General features: G+C 42.8%; 2 protein-coding genes across 3 annotated transcripts; both read left to right on the plus strand.

Annotated features, from left to right (window-relative positions):
• LOC311150293 (NEDD8 ultimate buster 1-like) lies at positions 1 to 4,552 on the plus strand. Its single transcript, XM_084187681.1, has 10 exons — positions 1 to 65; positions 167 to 255; positions 476 to 582; positions 2,222 to 2,408; positions 2,530 to 2,637; positions 2,925 to 3,077; positions 3,333 to 3,479; positions 3,652 to 3,735; positions 3,850 to 3,973; positions 4,173 to 4,552. Exons 2-10 carry the CDS (start codon positions 187 to 189, stop codon positions 4,340 to 4,342), a joined length of 1,149 nt encoding a protein of 382 aa, XP_084043807.1. The 5' UTR covers positions 1 to 65; positions 167 to 186; the 3' UTR covers positions 4,343 to 4,552.
• Positions 4,553 to 9,054: 4,502 nt separating this feature from the next.
• On the plus strand, positions 9,055 to 15,772 carry LOC311148622 (NEDD8 ultimate buster 1-like). 2 transcript variants are annotated; one of them, XM_084185607.1, is made up of 15 exons: positions 9,055 to 9,413; positions 9,604 to 9,728; positions 9,920 to 10,039; positions 10,113 to 10,177; positions 10,322 to 10,386; positions 10,491 to 10,658; positions 10,757 to 10,845; positions 11,066 to 11,172; positions 12,809 to 12,995; positions 13,117 to 13,224; positions 13,666 to 13,818; positions 14,074 to 14,220; positions 14,393 to 14,476; positions 14,591 to 14,693; positions 14,914 to 15,772. In XM_084185607.1, exons 2-15 carry the CDS (start codon positions 9,612 to 9,614, stop codon positions 15,081 to 15,083), a joined length of 1,683 nt encoding a protein of 560 aa, XP_084041733.1. In that variant the 5' UTR covers positions 9,055 to 9,413; positions 9,604 to 9,611; the 3' UTR covers positions 15,084 to 15,772. The 2 variants fall into 2 exon arrangements, with proteins under 2 accessions (XP_084041733.1, XP_084041734.1); XM_084185608.1 differs by having other exon boundaries at positions 9,091 to 9,413; positions 9,604 to 9,641.
• The last annotated feature ends 927 nt before the right edge of the window (positions 15,773 to 16,699 follow it).

A 16,699-nucleotide genomic window follows, 5' to 3' on the forward strand; every position in this document is an offset into this window, starting at 1 on the left:
AGAAGAAGAGAACCCAGGACCAGAGTGTCCAGAGAACCCAGAAGGGCTTCCAGATCCTCTCAGAGGTTAGTTAGACCCTCACTGCTTTTAAACACAATCACAACGTTATCACAATGCTACAGGAATATTATTTTATGGTTGTTCTGTGGTTTGGTTGTCATTTTAGATGGCACCGATGACCCAGCCATGACTCCATTCCTAGAGATTGCTGATCAGAAGGGGAATCCCCTGAAAATACCTCACAGTAAGAAAAAGGTAGTCTATACAAAGGACTCATGAACATATGACCAATATTATATTCATAACTGTCATGGTAAGCAGTATGAGTGGGCGGCAAGCTCACACAACTTATGGCTTGAATGGTAACTATGGTTCCAACCATGCCATGTGTCCTGTGTGAATTTAAACTCCACTGATTGTAACTCCACAGCACACAAACTGACTATTTCTAAGGCTGTGTGATTTTTGTCCTAAGGCTCTGATTCTAGCCATGGGGTTCCATGAGAAAGGCCGCGCTCTGATGAAGAAGAAACAGTATGACGCTGCTCTGTGCCACCTGGTGCAAGCTGACGACCAGTTTGGGTAAAAAACCTTCCTCTAAATCACATAAATAATTTGTTGAAACAGATCAAAACACCCAGTCCATTTCTGATTCAAAGATGATTGTATGATTGGCATGTTAGATCATTTTATTATTGTATGATTATTTGATCCCATATTGAATGTACAGTACTCTATGTTAAGAGCTGGGCAATATGGAGAGAAAAAATATTTTTTGTGCTGTCCAAATACATACAGAGGAGAGTGTGCATGGTACCATAGCGTCTGTCAACAGATGAATAACAAGAAACTTTGTTCCGGTGCCCTGATTTTTTTAGTCATTGATCATTTGGACAAATCATGTTTTCGCAGGTGATTGCATCTTTCGAATTTCGGAAAGGGAGGGGACATTTGGCTCATAGACTTGCAGAGAGAGGGGGTGGAGCTACCGCCCTGCTTCCGGTCCTCATTCTAGTCTCTTTTCTAACACATCTCCCCCCAGACCTTAATGGAGCATCTGGCGTTATTACACAAGATTTTAGTTCTGGCTTTCCATGATTACACAGGATCAGTTTGAGCAATGTGAGGCACAGAATCGCTAATCTTGATCAAATAAGTGAGTTGTTATTTGAGATGCAAGGTGATTTCATGGTGGAACATAGAGTAGAGCTGGGACAATAAATGGAAAATTATCGACACCAACCACTTATCGCAGGCATTTTTCTGATATCGTTCATTACGATAAGTAGCCTATACTAGAGAAATGTGAAGTTTGAAATTAAATAAAGTTTGCTAATATGGGTGATTGTTCATGGGACAATTAATGGCTACAACCATCAAACTACTAGTAGTAGTTGAAATCAAATGTTATTGGCCACATACACATATTTAGCAGATGTTATTGCGGGTGAGGCGACATGCTTGGATAATAAATAAAAAAATCCGCGAAGCAAAATTGTAAATTTGTCTCTTTACTCCAGCATTTTGGATTTAAAATAAAATGTTTCATCTGAGGTGACAGTACAGAATGTCACCTTTTATTTGAGGGTATTTTCAAACATATCTGTTTTACCGTTTAGAAATGAAAGCAAGTGTTTGGACAAAATTCACTGATAATGTATTAAAGTAGTAAAAAGTTGAGTGTTCTGGTCCCATATTCCTAGCACGCAATGACTACATCAAGCTTGTGACGCTACACACTCATTGGACGCATTTGCTTTGCAGCTTCAAAATTTGCTTCTTATTGGGCAAAACATAATCCGAAACACAACCAAAACAAGCTGTAAATGCATCCAACAAGTTTGTAAAGTCATAAGCTCGATGCAGTCATTGTGTGCAAGGAATATGGGACCAAATACTAAACTTTTGACTACTTTAATAGACTTTAAGTGATTTTGTCCAAATACTTATGACATCTTCAAATGGGGGGACTAGATATAGAAAGTGCATTTCTAAACGGTAAAACTGATATGAAAATACCCTAAAATAAAAGGAGACATTCTGTACTGTCGCCTCAGATGAAACATTTGATCTAAAATCCAAAATGCTGGAGTATAGGGCCAAATTTGATATTTTAGCTTCACTGTCCAAATACATACGGAGGGGAGTGTATGTTACGTGCTCCTGTCCACGAGGAATTAGATCCCGTGAAACATATTGATTATATTTTATGTCTGTACAGTAAGTGTGGCTCCAAGCTCTTGAGCACAGTGGACAACTATGCAGTACTGCAGCTGGACATCGTGTGGTGCTACCAAGCCTTGGAGGCCCTGTTCTGCTTAGATGACAGCAAGCAGAGGCTGCAGAGGGCCGAGGACTGCTTCCTCAAGTGCTACGGAGAGCGGCAGCAGAGGCTCATGAAGATCAAGGTGACGATGAACCACAAACACTAGTCTATGGCTCCGTTCACAAACAACCCCTAGCCCGACGCACTAATTTAGATCTGAATTTCACAATCGTTTCAATATACTTAATTGATTTTGTTTTTAGGGAAACACCGGACGAGAGGAAGTGCTGTTCCTCAGGCTGTACCTCCTGCAGAGCATACTGGCGCACTTGTGTGATAATGAGCACCAGGCCACACAGAAGCTAAAGCAGGTGTAGTACATCATTATAGCCCTGTTTCCAGATCCTCTTGTCTCCAGACATTAATAACAACATTTCTGTAAGCAGGGAGGTACCTCACTGTAATATATTACTGACTCTACCTTTAACCCCTGCTGTGTTCTAGGTGGAGGATCTGTATGGGCGTCTGTGTACAATAATGTAATATTACTGATTCTACCTTTAACCCCTGCTGTATTCTAGGTGGAGGATCTGTATTGGCGTTTGTGTATAATTATTTAATATTACTGATTCTACCTTTAACCCCTGCTGTGTTCTAGGCTGAGGATCTGTATGGGCGTCTGTGTCTGGACCCAGGGGAGATGAAAGAGCTGATGGATCTGGGGTTCTCTGAGCAGGAAGCCCGTCTGGGTCTGAGGGCCTGCCATGGCATCGTAAACAAGGCCGCGCAGCAAATCACCCATAGGAGACAGGTCCCCCCCCCCATAGCAATAGAATGACACAACGTTTACTTGAATGGGGATGTCCTATATTTCTATGAGAAGTCCCATAGTGGAAAAAAGATGTCAACACTCACTTGATATAGTTGCAACATGTCCTAATAGCACCGAAGTTATCATAGAAATACAATTACTAAAACAAACATTCCCATTCAAGTCGGTGTCCCATGATGGGTGGACCGGTGGCCATATTGAGTGTAATTCTATGGTTTTGTCTGTCCCTGTCAGGAGAGGGAGGAGATGAAACGGAAGGAGAGTGAGAAGAGGAGGAGGCGTGTGGAGGACCTGGCTATTCTCAGAGAGCTGGGTTACTCCAAGAAAGACGCTGCCTGGGCCCTCAATCAGACAGACGGAGACATGGACGGAGCCTACAGGGTGAGAGACCATCGCCGCTACTGCAAAAACACCCATTGTTTCTCAATACGCCTTGAAGGAGGATATGCCAACCATCAAAACATGTCACCATAACCACAGCCATGAAGCAACGTTACGTTAGCTAACAGAAGAGTGTAGGAGCAAGCTAGCATACTTTGCTTGTTTCCTCTAGATGCTTCTAGATTCCACCCAGGCTGAGTCTGCTGCTAGAACCAACAGCATAGAGCTCCCCATAGATCAATCCAGGGTTGAGCAGGTAACAAGCTTCTACCTCTTTCTCTCTCTCTCTCTAGTCACTATGTCTATGTAAAAGGTATGTAGATGGTACCTTATCCCTTCGCCATAGCTGATATACCTGGGTTTTGAGCAGGAGGCTGCTGAGGACAACCAGGGGGTCCTGCCCCCAGAGCTGCTCTCCCCCTCTCCCGCCTCCTCACTGTCCGAGGATCCCAGCACCTCCTCCGTGTCCACAGGGAGGACTGACATGCACGCACGTACATACACAGAGAAGCATGCAGACAGTTAATACAATTGAATTTAGCCGTAGTATTTCACTGTTCAGAGGTGTATGTGAGAAAGAGACATTCAATGTCTATATGCTGCTGATACTTAAGGCACCAGGATGCCTTTTATACCCAAATCGCCAAAGGAGAGCCCTAATGAACATGACACTGTTGTCATTGGTGTATCCAGGCTCTGGGAGCCAAGGGGAGGCCCCTATGGACGTGGACCTGGTGAATGAGGTGCTGGAGGACATCCCCCTACACGAAGAGGACTACCTGGACCTGACCCTGGAGGAGGAGAGGGAGGTCATAGCCAAGATTAAGTCCTACCTCAACAAGAACTGTGCCTCCTCCAGCTAAAGTACTGTCCAGCCAGCAGCCATTTTGAAAGCACTTTCACCACCTCCTATTCCACAGGTGTTTGTTTTGAGTCTTTTTAGACCCTAAATTAGTAGGTTTGTGAGTAGGTTTGTTTTTGTTTCTCCTCCACAAGCAATATATCTAAAATTGTATCTTCTGTTTTTGTACTAAAGTGTTATTGAGTTTAATAACATAAACATTTGAAACTGGTTGAATATAATTTATGGAAGTAAACTGACATGGATCAAAACAAGAAAATTAAGTAAATTAAGATAGAGCTATGAACAAAATGTTTATCTACTATATGGTTTATAGGTAAAGAGAGGACACAAGTTTGATTATTTAAAGGTTCATGTTTGTGATTTCAACCCAGAATTTAGAAGTTGAGACTGAGTCTTCTAATTGTATGGTAAAGGGATTTGCTTGTGTAAAAGATGGTTATACAGTGGGGGAAAAAAGTATTTAGTCAGCCACCAATTGTGCAACTTCTCCCACTTAAAAAGATGAGAGAGGCCTGTAATTTTCATCATAGGTACACGTCAACTATGACAGACAAATTGAGAAACATTTTTCCAGAAAATCACATTGTAGGATTTTTAATGAATTTATTTGCAAATTATGGTGGAAAATAAGTATTTGGTCACCTACAAACAAGCAAGATTTCTGGCTCTCACAGACCTGTAACTTCTTCTTTAAGAGGCTCCTCTGTCCTCCACTCGTTACCTGTATTAATGGCACCTGTTTGAACTTGTTATCAGTATAAAAGACACCTGTCCACAACCTCAAACAGTCACACTCCAAACTCCACTATGGCCAAGACCAAAGAGCTGTCAAAGGACACCAGAAACACAATTGTAGACCTGCACCAGGCTGGGAAGACTGAATCTGCAATAGGTAAGCAGCTTGGTTTGAATAAATCAACTGTGGGAGCAATTATTACGAAATGGAAGACATACAAGACCACTGATAATCTCCCTCGATCTGGGGCTCCACGCAAGATCTCACCCCGTGTGGTCAAAATGATCACAAGAACGGTGAGCAAAAATCACAGAACCACATGGGGGGACCTAGTGAATGACCTGCAGAGAGCTGGGACCAAAGTAATAAAGCCTACCATCAGTAACACACTACGCCGCCAGGGACTCAAATCCTGCAGTGCCAGACGTGTCCCCCTGTTTAAGCCAGTACATGTCCAGGCCCGTCTAAAGTTTGCTAGAGTGCATTTGGATGATCCAGAAGAGGATTGGGAGAATGTCATATGGTCAGATGAAACCAAAATAGAACTTTTTGGTAAAAACTCAACTCGTCGTGTTTGGAGGACAAAGAATGCTGAGTTGCATCCAAAGAACACCATACCTACTGTGAAGCATGGGGGGTGGAAACATCATGCTTTGGGGCTGTTTTTCTGCAAAGGGACCAGGACGACTGATCCGTGTAAAGGAAAGAATGAATGGGGCCATGTATCGTGAGATTTTGAGTGAAAACCTCCTTCCATCAGCAAGGGCATTGAAGATGAAACGTGGCTGGGTCTTTCAGCATGACAATGATCCCAAACACACCGCCCGGGCAACGAAGGAGTGGCTTCGTAAGAAGCATTTCAAGGTCCTGGAGTGGCCTAGCCAGTCTCCAGATCTCAACCCCATAGAAAATCTTTGGAGGGAGTTGAAAGTCCGTGTTGCCCAGCGACAGCCCCAAAACATCACTGCTCTAGAGGAGAGCTGCATGGAGGAATGTGTCACGATCGTCATACATAGAGGAGGACCAAGGCGCAGCGTGTTGAGCGAACATACTTTCATTAGTTAAAGTGCACACACGATACAAAACAACAAAACGACTCGCAACGTCCTAGGTAACAATGACCAACTGGAACAAAAACCCACAAACACCAAGGGAAAACAGACAGTTTAAATATGGCTCCCAATCAGAGACAACCAGCCACAGCTGACACTCGTTGCCTCTGATTGGGAGTCACTCAGGCCAACAAAGAAACAGAAGAACTAGAACCCCCAACATAGAAATATAACACATAGAATGAACACACCCTGGCTCAACATATAGAGTCCCAGAGCCAGGGTGTGACAGTACCCCCCCCTAAAGGCGCGGACTGCGACCGCGCCTCCACTAGAACAAAACAGGGGAGGGCTGGGTGGGCATTCCTCCTCGGCGGCGGTTCTGGCTCCGGCCTTGCCCACCACCCTCCAATAAACCCCCCATAGCGCCCCTGGTCCGGTCTGGCTCCGCTGGCTGGAGCTGAACTGGACGTAGCAGGAGCGGTTAGCTTCAGCTCCGTAGTGGAGCCGTTGACCGGTACCTTACCAGGCACCGGTGACCCAGGCACGGGTTGTGCTGGACTGACGACGCGCACCCCTGGCTTGGTGCGTGGAGCCGGAACGGGCCGGACCGGGCTGACGACTCGCACCCCTGGCTTGGTGCGTGGAGTAGGAACGGGCCGAACCAGGCTGACGACTCGCACCCCTGGCTTGGTGCGTGGAGTAGGAACGGGCCGGACCAGGCTGACGACTCGCACCCCTGGCTTGGTGCGAGTGGCAGGAACAGGCCGGGCCGGGCTGGCGACGCGCACCGTAGACTTGGTGCGAGTGGCAGGAACAGGCCGGGCTGACGATGCGCACCCCTGGCTTGGTGCGTGGAGTAGGAACGGGCCGGACCAGGCTGACGACTCGCACCCCTGGCTTGGTGCGAGTGGCAGGAACAGGCCGGGCCGGGCTGGCTACGCGCACCGTAGACTTGGTGCGAGTGGCAGGAACAGGATTTCCTCCCAGGTCCAGGACCCCTGCCCGTCCAAAATCTGCTCCCACGTCCAGGCTGCCTGCTCCTGGACACGCTGCTTGGTCCTGGTATGGTGGGTTTTTCTGTCACGATCGTCATACATAGAGGAGGACCAAGGCGCAGCGTGTTGAGCGAACATACTTTAATTAGTTAAAGTGCACACACGATACAAAACAACAAAACGACTCGTAACGTCCTAGGTAACAATGACCAACTGGAACAAAAACCCACAAACACCAAGGGAAAACAGACAGTTTAAATATGGCTCCCAATCAGAGACAACCAGCCACAGCTGACACTCGTTGCCTCTGATTGGGAGTCACTCAGGCCAACAAAGAAACAGAAGAACTAGAACCCCCAACATAGAAATATAACACATAGAATGAACACACCCTGGCTCAATATATAGAGTCCCAGAGCCAGGGTGTGACAGAATGGGCCAAAATACCAGCAACAGTGTGTGAAAACCTTGTGAAGACTTACAGAAAACGTTTGACCTGTGTCATTGCCAACAAAGGGTATATAACAAAGTATTGAGAAACTTTTGTTATTGACCAAATACTTATTTTCCACCATAATTTGCAAATAAATTCATTAAAAATCCTACAATGTGATTTTCTTTCTCATTTTGTCTGTCATAGTTGACGTGTACCTATGATGAAAATTACAGGCCTCTCTCATCTTTTTAAGTGGGAGAACTTGCACAATTGGTGGCTGACTAAATACTTTTTTCCCCCACTGTATGTTTCTCCATCTCAAATACTTTTGTTTATGCTCTGTCTTATGTTTGAAATCCCATTTGAAGGAATTGGATTAAGGGAAATTAAAACTAAATGTTATGTTTAGATTAAATGTGTGTGTTTGTAAAACATTTTTTATGGGCTTTGATTTCCAAAATGACAATACATGACTGCACGTAGTGCCATATAGTTCAGGTTGTCCTTGTTTCAAAGTCATTTGAATTGAATTGAATGAAGCCTGTTATTACAAACAATAAATACTCATTTGGTTTGTTGTTGACCATGTGTGATTTGTATGTATTTATACCTCACAATTCACAGTTGTGAACTCGTAATTTAACTACATTTTGCAGTAGCTTGGTGGTAGTTGAATTACATTAACATTCAGTAGTTAATTACTTTTTTGCCATGTAGCGGTGTAGCTAACTGGAACTACACATTACGTTTTTTGCATGAAGAAAATATGGGTGAAGTAAGCAAGAATTTCCTTTCTTATGTGCCCTTATTACATGCCCTTATTCTCACTTGAAACAGTTTGTGTTTAATAGGCTAAATTACACATTATGTTAACATATGCCTCCAGAGTGAGCTGTTCTTGCAATTTGTGGTCTGACATTTGAGATGTAGATATTATTAATTTATCACTAAGTAGTGTGGATGTAGTGAACTACTTTCTAAAAGTTTTCCTACCTAGCCCTAACCTTGACCCTAACCTTTACCACACTGCTAACTTTATGCCCATCACTAACCTTAAATGAAGACCAAAATGCAAAAAATACATCAGAATTTGTACGATCCAGCCGTTTAGACTTTGTGGCTGTGGTAACTAGTGACAAACGCATTCCAGAAATCTGAGAAAATAGACATCGAGTGCGGCTGACCTTTTTTGGGGGACTCATACATTTTACAGCAGAGGCATTACAAGGAATCCTGTCGATGAATGTTCCGTTCACACAGGCAGATGATGTGATTTGGATTTTCACTAATGGAGTGGGGTGGGGATTTTTGGGATGTATTTTATTTTTGTATTGTATGACGTTGGTACCCCCTCCCCTTTCCTGCAATGGATATTTGTATTTTTTTGTACACTACCCGTACAGTAGGTGGTGGTAATACACCAATAGGTGTAGTCTGACATAAAACCTTAAAGAAGAAGAACCACTTTCCAGAAGCGCTCTGTGTTTTGAGAGCGAAGACAAATTCGACCACGTGACCTATCCTAGTGTGGAAGTGAAAGAGAAGCAAAACAACAACATTACATTTACGTCATTTAGCAGACGCTCTTATCCAGTGTGGAAGTGAAAGAGAAGCAAAACAACAACATTACATTTACGTCATTTAGCAGACGCTCTTATCCAGAGCAATTAGGGTTAAGTGCCTTGCTCAAGGGCACATCGACAGATTTTTCACCTAGTCGGCTCGGGGATTAGAACCAGCGACCTTTCGATTACTGGCACAACGCTCTTAACCACTAAGCTACCTGCCTCGGTTCAGACATGTTTCTATCAGAATAATACGGCGACAATGTTAACAACACTTCAAACGTGAGTCATTAATTTGGTATATCTTGAAAGAAACCGAAAACAACGAATGTAGCTAGCTAGTCTGTTGTTGTAGTGTTCTGCGACTGCGTAGCTAGCGCAACATAATGTTGCTCTACTCATCCTGTGGAATTCCCCCTTTGTTTGCTGGCTGGCTGTTCACTTTCACTTTTCCTTCCATATTTTTCCACAGTTTCGAGAATGGCGGAGCTACATATTCAGGCAAAGCTGGTAAATATTTTAAAACAAGATACTATTCAGCTCAGGAACCCACCGCACACCACAGAAGACAGCGAGGCAGGACAGCAACCTCTTCAGGTAAAGTTAGCTAGCTAGGTGACCAACAGTTATAGCCATTCTAAATGTATTGATGTTCATTGAGCTCGTTGGTCTGTGACCTGACTGTGAGTCAGCTTTGTGAGATAGGGATAGTTTGTTACTCTGTCTGTGTGTCACTGTTGTCATTGCAGGAGCTTGCAGTGAACTATGCCCCCATTGTGTGCTTCTAGGTGTCTGAAGTGGCGAGTGCCTTGGAGAGCATCCGATCCCAGGCAGTAAAGAGCAAAACGGGGGACAAGACCTACAGAGAGACATGCGTGGAACTCCTTCTGCCTAAAGACTTGAAAAAGGTTTGTGTGTGTGTTTGCCCTGACACAGCCTACAGAAAATAAAGTAATTCCACATTTTTACCCATTCCTTTAGGATGCCAAGAAGAATAACTATTTGGAGACTAAACTGGATGTCCCTGCACAAGATATCATGGATAGGTAAGTGAAAATGGCCATTGCAATTTCAATCTTTTATAATGTGATCTGTGGGTGAAGTGATGCACTGTCACTTCATTCTCAGATTATTATGTCTATCAAAGTCACAAATTGATAAGGTGCTACTTTCTTCCTACATTTGTATAGGATTACTGAACAATATGGACTCAAATACATTCAGTTAATTTTTAGAGGGAAGACACTGACTCCTGGTAAGTTTCCATTTAGTTGCCACAACGCCCATCTAATCAATGCCTATAAGCTTTTATTATGTTTGGTCATTTCAACTTTGCATTGAAATGGTTTCTCTTTACAGAGAAGCGTCTGGATGAACAGAACGTGAAGAACAACAGTAAGATTATGGTTCTGCTGGTGAGCGAGCCGGAGAGGAAGAAACAGATGGTGGAGTTGGAGGAGAAGAAGAGAACCCAGGACCAGAGTGTCCAGAGAACCCAGAAGGGCTTCCAGATCCTCTCAGAGAGAGGTTAGTTAGACCCTCACTGCTTTTAAACACAATCACAACGTTATCACAATGCTACAGGAATATTATTTTATGGTTCTGTGGTTTGGTTGTCATTTTAGATGGCACCGATGACCCAGCCATGACTCCATTCCTAGAGATTGCTGATCAGAAGGGGAATCCCCTGAAAATACCTCACAGTAAGAAAAAGGTAGTCTATACAAAGGACTCATGAACATATGACCAATATTATATTCATAACTGTCATGGTAAGCAGTATGAGTGGGCGGCAAGCTCACACAACTTATGGCTTGAATGGTAACTATGGTTCCAACCATGCCATGTGTCCTGTGTGAATTTAAACTCCACTGATTGTAACTCCACAGCACACAAACTGACTATTTCTAAGGCTGTGTGATTTTTGTCCTAAGGCTCTGATTCTAGCCATGGGGTTCCATGAGAAAGGCCGCGCTCTGATGAAGAAGAAACAGTATGACGCTGCTCTGTGCCACCTGGTGCAAGCTGACGACCAGTTTGGGTAAAAAACCTTCCTCTAAATCACATAAATAATTTGTTGAAACAGATCAAAACACCCAGTCCATTTCTGATTCAAAGATGATTGTAAGATTGGCATGTTAGATCATTTTATTATTGTATGATTATTTGATCCCATATTGAATGTACAGTACTCTATGTTAAGAGCTGGGCAATATGGAGAGAAAAAATAATTTTTGTGGATTTTTTTATTTATTATCCAAGCATGTCGCCTCACCCGCAATAACATCTGCTAAATATGTGTATGTGGCCAATAACATTTGATTTCAACTACTACTACTAGTTTGATGGTTGTAGCCATTAATTGTCCCATGAACAATCACCCATATTAGCAAACTTTATTTAATTTCAAACTTCACATTTCTCTAGTATAGGCTACTTATCGTAATGAACGATATCAGAAAAATGCCTGCGATAAGTGGTTGGTGTCGATCATTTTCCATTTATTGTCCCAGCTCTACTCTATGTTCCACCATGAAATCACCTTGCATCTCAAATAACAACTCACTTATTTGATCAAGATTAGCGATTCTGTGCCTCACATTGCTCAAACTGATCCTGTGTAATCATGGAAAGCCAGAACTAAAATCTTGTGTAATAACGCCAGATGCTCCATTAAGGTCTGGGGGGAGATGTGTTAGAAAAGAGACTAGAATGAGGACCGGAAGCAGTGCGGTAGCTCCATCCCCTCTCTCTGCAAGTCTATGAGCCAAATGTCCCCTCCCTTTCCGAAATTCGAAAGATGCAATCACCTGCGAAAACATGATTTGTCCAAATGATCAATGACTAAAAAAATCAGGGCACCGGAACAAAGTTTCTTGTTATTCATCTGTTGACAGACGCTATGGTACCATGCACACTCTCCTCTGTATGTATTTGGACAGCGAAGCAAAATTGTAAATTTGTCTCTGTACTCCAGCATTTTGGATTTAAAATAAAAAAAATTCATCTGAGGTGACAGTACAGAATGTCACCTTTTATTTGAGGGTATTTTCAAACATATCTGTTTTACCGATTAGAAATGAAAGCAAGTGTTTGGACAAAATTCACTAATAATGTATTAAAGTAGTAAAAAGTTGAGTGTTCTGGTCCCATATTCCTAGCACGCAATGACTACATCAAGCTTGTGACGCTACACACTCGTTGGACGCATTTGCTTTGCAGCTTCAAAATTTGCTTCTTATTGGGCAAAACATAATCCGAAACACAACCAAAACAAGCTGTAAATGCATCCAACAAGTTTGTAAAGTCATAAGCTCGATGCAGTCATTGTGTGCAAGGAATATGGGACCAAATACTAAACTTTTGACTACTTTAATAGACTTTAAGTGATTTTGTCCAAATACTTATGACATCTTCAAATGGCGGGACTAGATATAGAAAGTGCATTTCTAAACGGTAAAACTGATATGAAAATACCCTAAAATAAAAGGAGACATTCTGTACTGTCGCCTCAGATGAAACATTTGATCTAAAATCCAAAATGCTGGAGTATAGGGCCAAATTTGACATTTTAGCTTCACTGTCCAAATACATACGGAGGGGAGTGTATGTTACGTGCTCCTGTCCATGAGGAATTAGATCCCGTGAAACACTGATTATATTTTATGTCTGTACAGTAAGTGTGGCTCCAAGCTCTTGAGCACAGTGGACAACTATGCAGTACTGCAGCTGGACATCGTGTGGTGCTACCAAGCCTTGGAGGCCCTGTTCTGCTTAGATGACAGCAAGCAGAGGCTGCAGAGGGCCGAAGACTGCTTCCTCAAGTGCTACGGAGACCGGCAGCAGAGGCTCATGAAGATCAAGGTGACGATGAACCACAAACACTAGTCTATGGCTCCGTTCACAAACAACCCCTAGCCCGACGCACTAATTTAGATCTGAATTTCACAATCGTTTCAATATACTTAATTGATTTTGTTTTTAGGGAAACACCGGACGAGAGGAAGGGCTGTTCCTCAGGCTGTACCTCCTGCAGAGCATACTGGCGCACTTGTGTGATAATGAGCACCAGGCCACACAGAAGCTAAAGCAGGTGTAGTACATCATTATAGCCCTGTTTCCAGATCCTCTTGTCTCCAGACATTAATAACAACATTTCTGTAAGCAGGGAGGTACCTCACTGTAATATATTACTGACTCTACCTTTAACCCCTGCTGTGTTCTAGGTGGAGGATCTGTATGGGCGTCTGTGTACAATAATGTAATATTACTGATTCTACCTTTAACCCCTGCTGTGTTCTAGGTGGAGGATCTGTATGGGCGTCTGTGTACAATAATGTAATATTACTGATTCTACCTTTAACCCCTGCTGTGTTCTAGGTGGAGGATCTGTATGGGCGTCTGTGTACAATAATGTAATATTACTGATTCTACCTTTAACCCCTGCTGTATTCTAGGTGGAGGATCTGTATTGGCGTTTGTGTATAATTATTTAATATTACTGATTCTACCTTTAACCCCTGCTGTGTTCTAGGCTGAGGATCTGTATGGGCGTCTGTGTCTGGACCCAGGGAAGATGAAAGAGCTGATGGATCTGGGGTTTTCTGAGCAGGAAGCCCGTCTGGGTCTGAGGGCCTGCCATGGCATCGTAAACAAGGCCGCGCAGCAAATCACCCATAGGAGACAGGTGTGTCCCCCCATAGCAATAGAATGACACAACGTTTACTTGAATGGGGATGTCCTATATTCCTATGAGAAGTCCCATAGTGGAAAAAAGATGTCAACACTCACTTGATATAGTTGCAAAATGTCCTAATAGCACCGAAGTTATCATAGAAATACAATTACTAAAACAAACATTCCCATTCAAGTCGGTGTCCCATGATGGGTGGACCGGTTGCCATATTGAGTATAATTCTATGGTTTTGTCTGTCCCTGTCAGGAGAGGGAGGAGATGAAACGGAAGGAGAGTGAGAAGAGGAGGAGGCGTGTGGAGGACCTGGCTATTCTCAGAGAGCTGGGTTACTCCAAGAAAGACGCTGCCTGGGCCCTCAATCAGACAGACGGAGACATGGACGGAGCCTACAGGGTGAGAGACCATCGCCGCTACTGCAAAAACACCCATTGTTTCTCAATACGCCTTGAAGGAGGATATGCCAACCATCAAAACATGTTACCATAACCACAGCCATGAAGCAACGTTACGTTAGCTAACAGAAGAGTGTAGGAGCAAGCTAGCATACTTTGCTTGTTTCCTCTAGATGCTTCTAGATTCCACCCAGGCTGAGTCTGCTGCTAGAACCAACAGCATAGAGCTCCCCATAGATCAATCCAGGGTTGAGCAGGTAACAAGCTTCTACCTCTTTCTCTCTCTCGCTCTAGTCACTATGTCTATGTAAAAGGTATGTAGATAGTACCTTATCCCTTCGCTATAGCTGATATACCTGGGTTTTGAGCAGGAGGCTGCTGAGGACAACCAGGGGGTCCTGCCCCCAGAGCTGCTCTCCCCCTCTCCCGCTTCCTCACTGTCCGAGGATCCCAGCACCTCCTCTGTGTCCGCAGGTAGGACTGACATGCACGCACGTACATACACAGAGAAGCATGCAGACAGTTAATACAATTGAATTTAGCCGTAGTATTTCACTGTTCAGAGGTGTATGTGAGAAAGAGGCATTCAATGTCTATATGCTGCTGATACTTAAGGCACCAGGATGCCTTTCATACCCAAATCGCCAAAGGAGAGCCCTAATGAACATGACACTGTTGTCATTGGTGTATCCAGGCTCTGGGAGCCAAGGGGAGGCCCCTATGGACGTGGACCTGGTGAATGAGGTGCTGGAGGACATCCCCCTACACGAAGAGGACTACCTGGACCTGACCCTGGAGGAGGAGAGGGAGGTCATAGCCAAGATTAAGTCCTACCTCAACAAGAACTGTGCCTCCTCCAGCTAAAGTACTGTCCAGCCAGCAGCCATTTTGAAAGCACTTTCACCACCTCCTATTCCACAGGTGTTTGTTTTGAGTCTTTTTAGACCCTAAATTAGTAGGTTTGTGAGTAGGTTTGTTTTTGTTTCTCCTCCACAAGCAATATATCTAAAATTGTATCTTCTGTTTTTGTACTAAAGTGTTATTGAGTTTAATAACATAAACATTTGAAACTGGTTGAATATAATTTATGGAAGTAAACTGACATGGATCAAATACAAGAAAATTAAGATAGAGCTATGAACAAAATGTTTATCTACTATATGGTTTATAGGTAAAGAGAGGACACAAGTTTGATTATTTAAAGGTTCATGTTTGTGATTTCAACCCAGAATTTAGAAGTTGAGACTGAGTCTTCTAATTGTATGGTAAAGGGATTTTTGGTTGCTTGTGTAAAAGATGGTTCTATGTTTCTCCATCTCAAATACTTTTGTTTATGCTCTGTCTTATGTTTGAAATCCCTTTTGAAGAAATTAAATGTTATGTTTCGATTAAATGTGTGTGTTTGTAAAAAAATATAATGGCTTTTGATTTCCAAAATGACAATACATGACTGCACTTAGTGCCATATAGTTCAGGTTGTCCTTGTTTCAAAGTCATTTGAATTGAATTGGATGAAGCCTGTTATTACAAACAATAAATACTCATTTGGTTTATGTTGTTGACCATGTGTGATTTGTATGTATTTATACCTCACAATTCACAGTTGTGAATGAGTGATTGTCAGTGTTGTGGAGTAGTGAACTACATATAGTTCAACTCGTAATTTAACTACATTTTGCAGTAGCTTGGTGGTAGTTGAATTACATTAACATTCAGTAGTTAATTACTTTTTTGCCATGTAGCGGTGTAGCTAACTGGAACTACACATTACGTTTTTTGCATGAAGAAAATATGGGTGAAGTAAGCAAGAATTTCCTTTCTTATGGGCCCTTATTACATGCCCTTATTCTCACTTGAAACAGTTTGTGTTTAATAGGCTAAATTACACATTATGTTAACATATGCCTCCAGAGTGAGCTGTTCTTGCAATTTGTGGTCTGACATTTGAGATTTAGATATTATTAATTTATCACTAAGTAGTGTGGATGTAGTGAACTACTTTCTCAAAGTAACTTTAGTTAAGTAAACTACACTGAACCAAAATATAAAACGCAACATGTAAAGTGTTGTTCCCATGTTTCGTGAGATGAAATAAAAGATCCCAGAAATGTTTAATATGCGCAAAAAGCTTATTTCTCTCAAATGCTGTGCACAAATTTGTTTACATCCCTGTTAGTGAGCATTTCTCCTTTGCCAAGATAATCCATACACCTGACAGGTGTGGCATATCAAAAAGCTGATTAAACAGTATGATCATTACACAGATGCACCTTGTGCTGGGGACAATAAAAGGCCACTAAAATGCAGTTTTGTCACACAACACAATGCCACAGATGTCTCAAGTTTTGAGGGAGCATGCAATTGGCATGCTGACTGCAGGAATGTCCATCAGAGTTGTTGCCAGAGAATTGAATGTTCATTTCTCTACCATAAGCCACCTCCAACGTCGTTTTAGAGAATTTGGCAGTACATCCAACCGG

The sequence above is a fragment of the Coregonus lavaretus genome (genome assembly GCF_964263955.1).
Source record: "Coregonus lavaretus genome assembly, chromosome: 2".
Lineage (NCBI taxonomy): Eukaryota > Metazoa > Chordata > Actinopteri > Salmoniformes > Salmonidae > Coregonus > Coregonus lavaretus.

Excerpts from the sequence above, each read along its gene's own strand:
- LOC311148622 (XM_084185607.1), top strand. The coding sequence starts at position 9,612 with ATGGCGGAGCTACATATTCAGGCAAAGCTGGTAAATATTTTAAAACAA. Across the intron at positions 11,173-12,808 it reads CAAGCTGACGACCAGTTTGG|TAAGTGTGGCTCCAAGCTCT; the intron begins GTAAAAAACCTT and ends ATGTCTGTACAG. Across the intron at positions 13,819-14,073 it reads AAATCACCCATAGGAGACAG|GAGAGGGAGGAGATGAAACG; the intron begins GTGTGTCCCCCC and ends TGTCCCTGTCAG.
- LOC311150293 (XM_084187681.1), top strand. The coding sequence starts at position 187 with ATGACTCCATTCCTAGAGATTGCTGATCAGAAGGGGAATCCCCTGAAA. Across the intron at positions 2,409-2,529 it reads AGAGGCTCATGAAGATCAAG|GGAAACACCGGACGAGAGGA; the intron begins GTGACGATGAAC and ends TTTTGTTTTTAG. Across the intron at positions 3,480-3,651 it reads ACATGGACGGAGCCTACAGG|ATGCTTCTAGATTCCACCCA; the intron begins GTGAGAGACCAT and ends TGTTTCCTCTAG.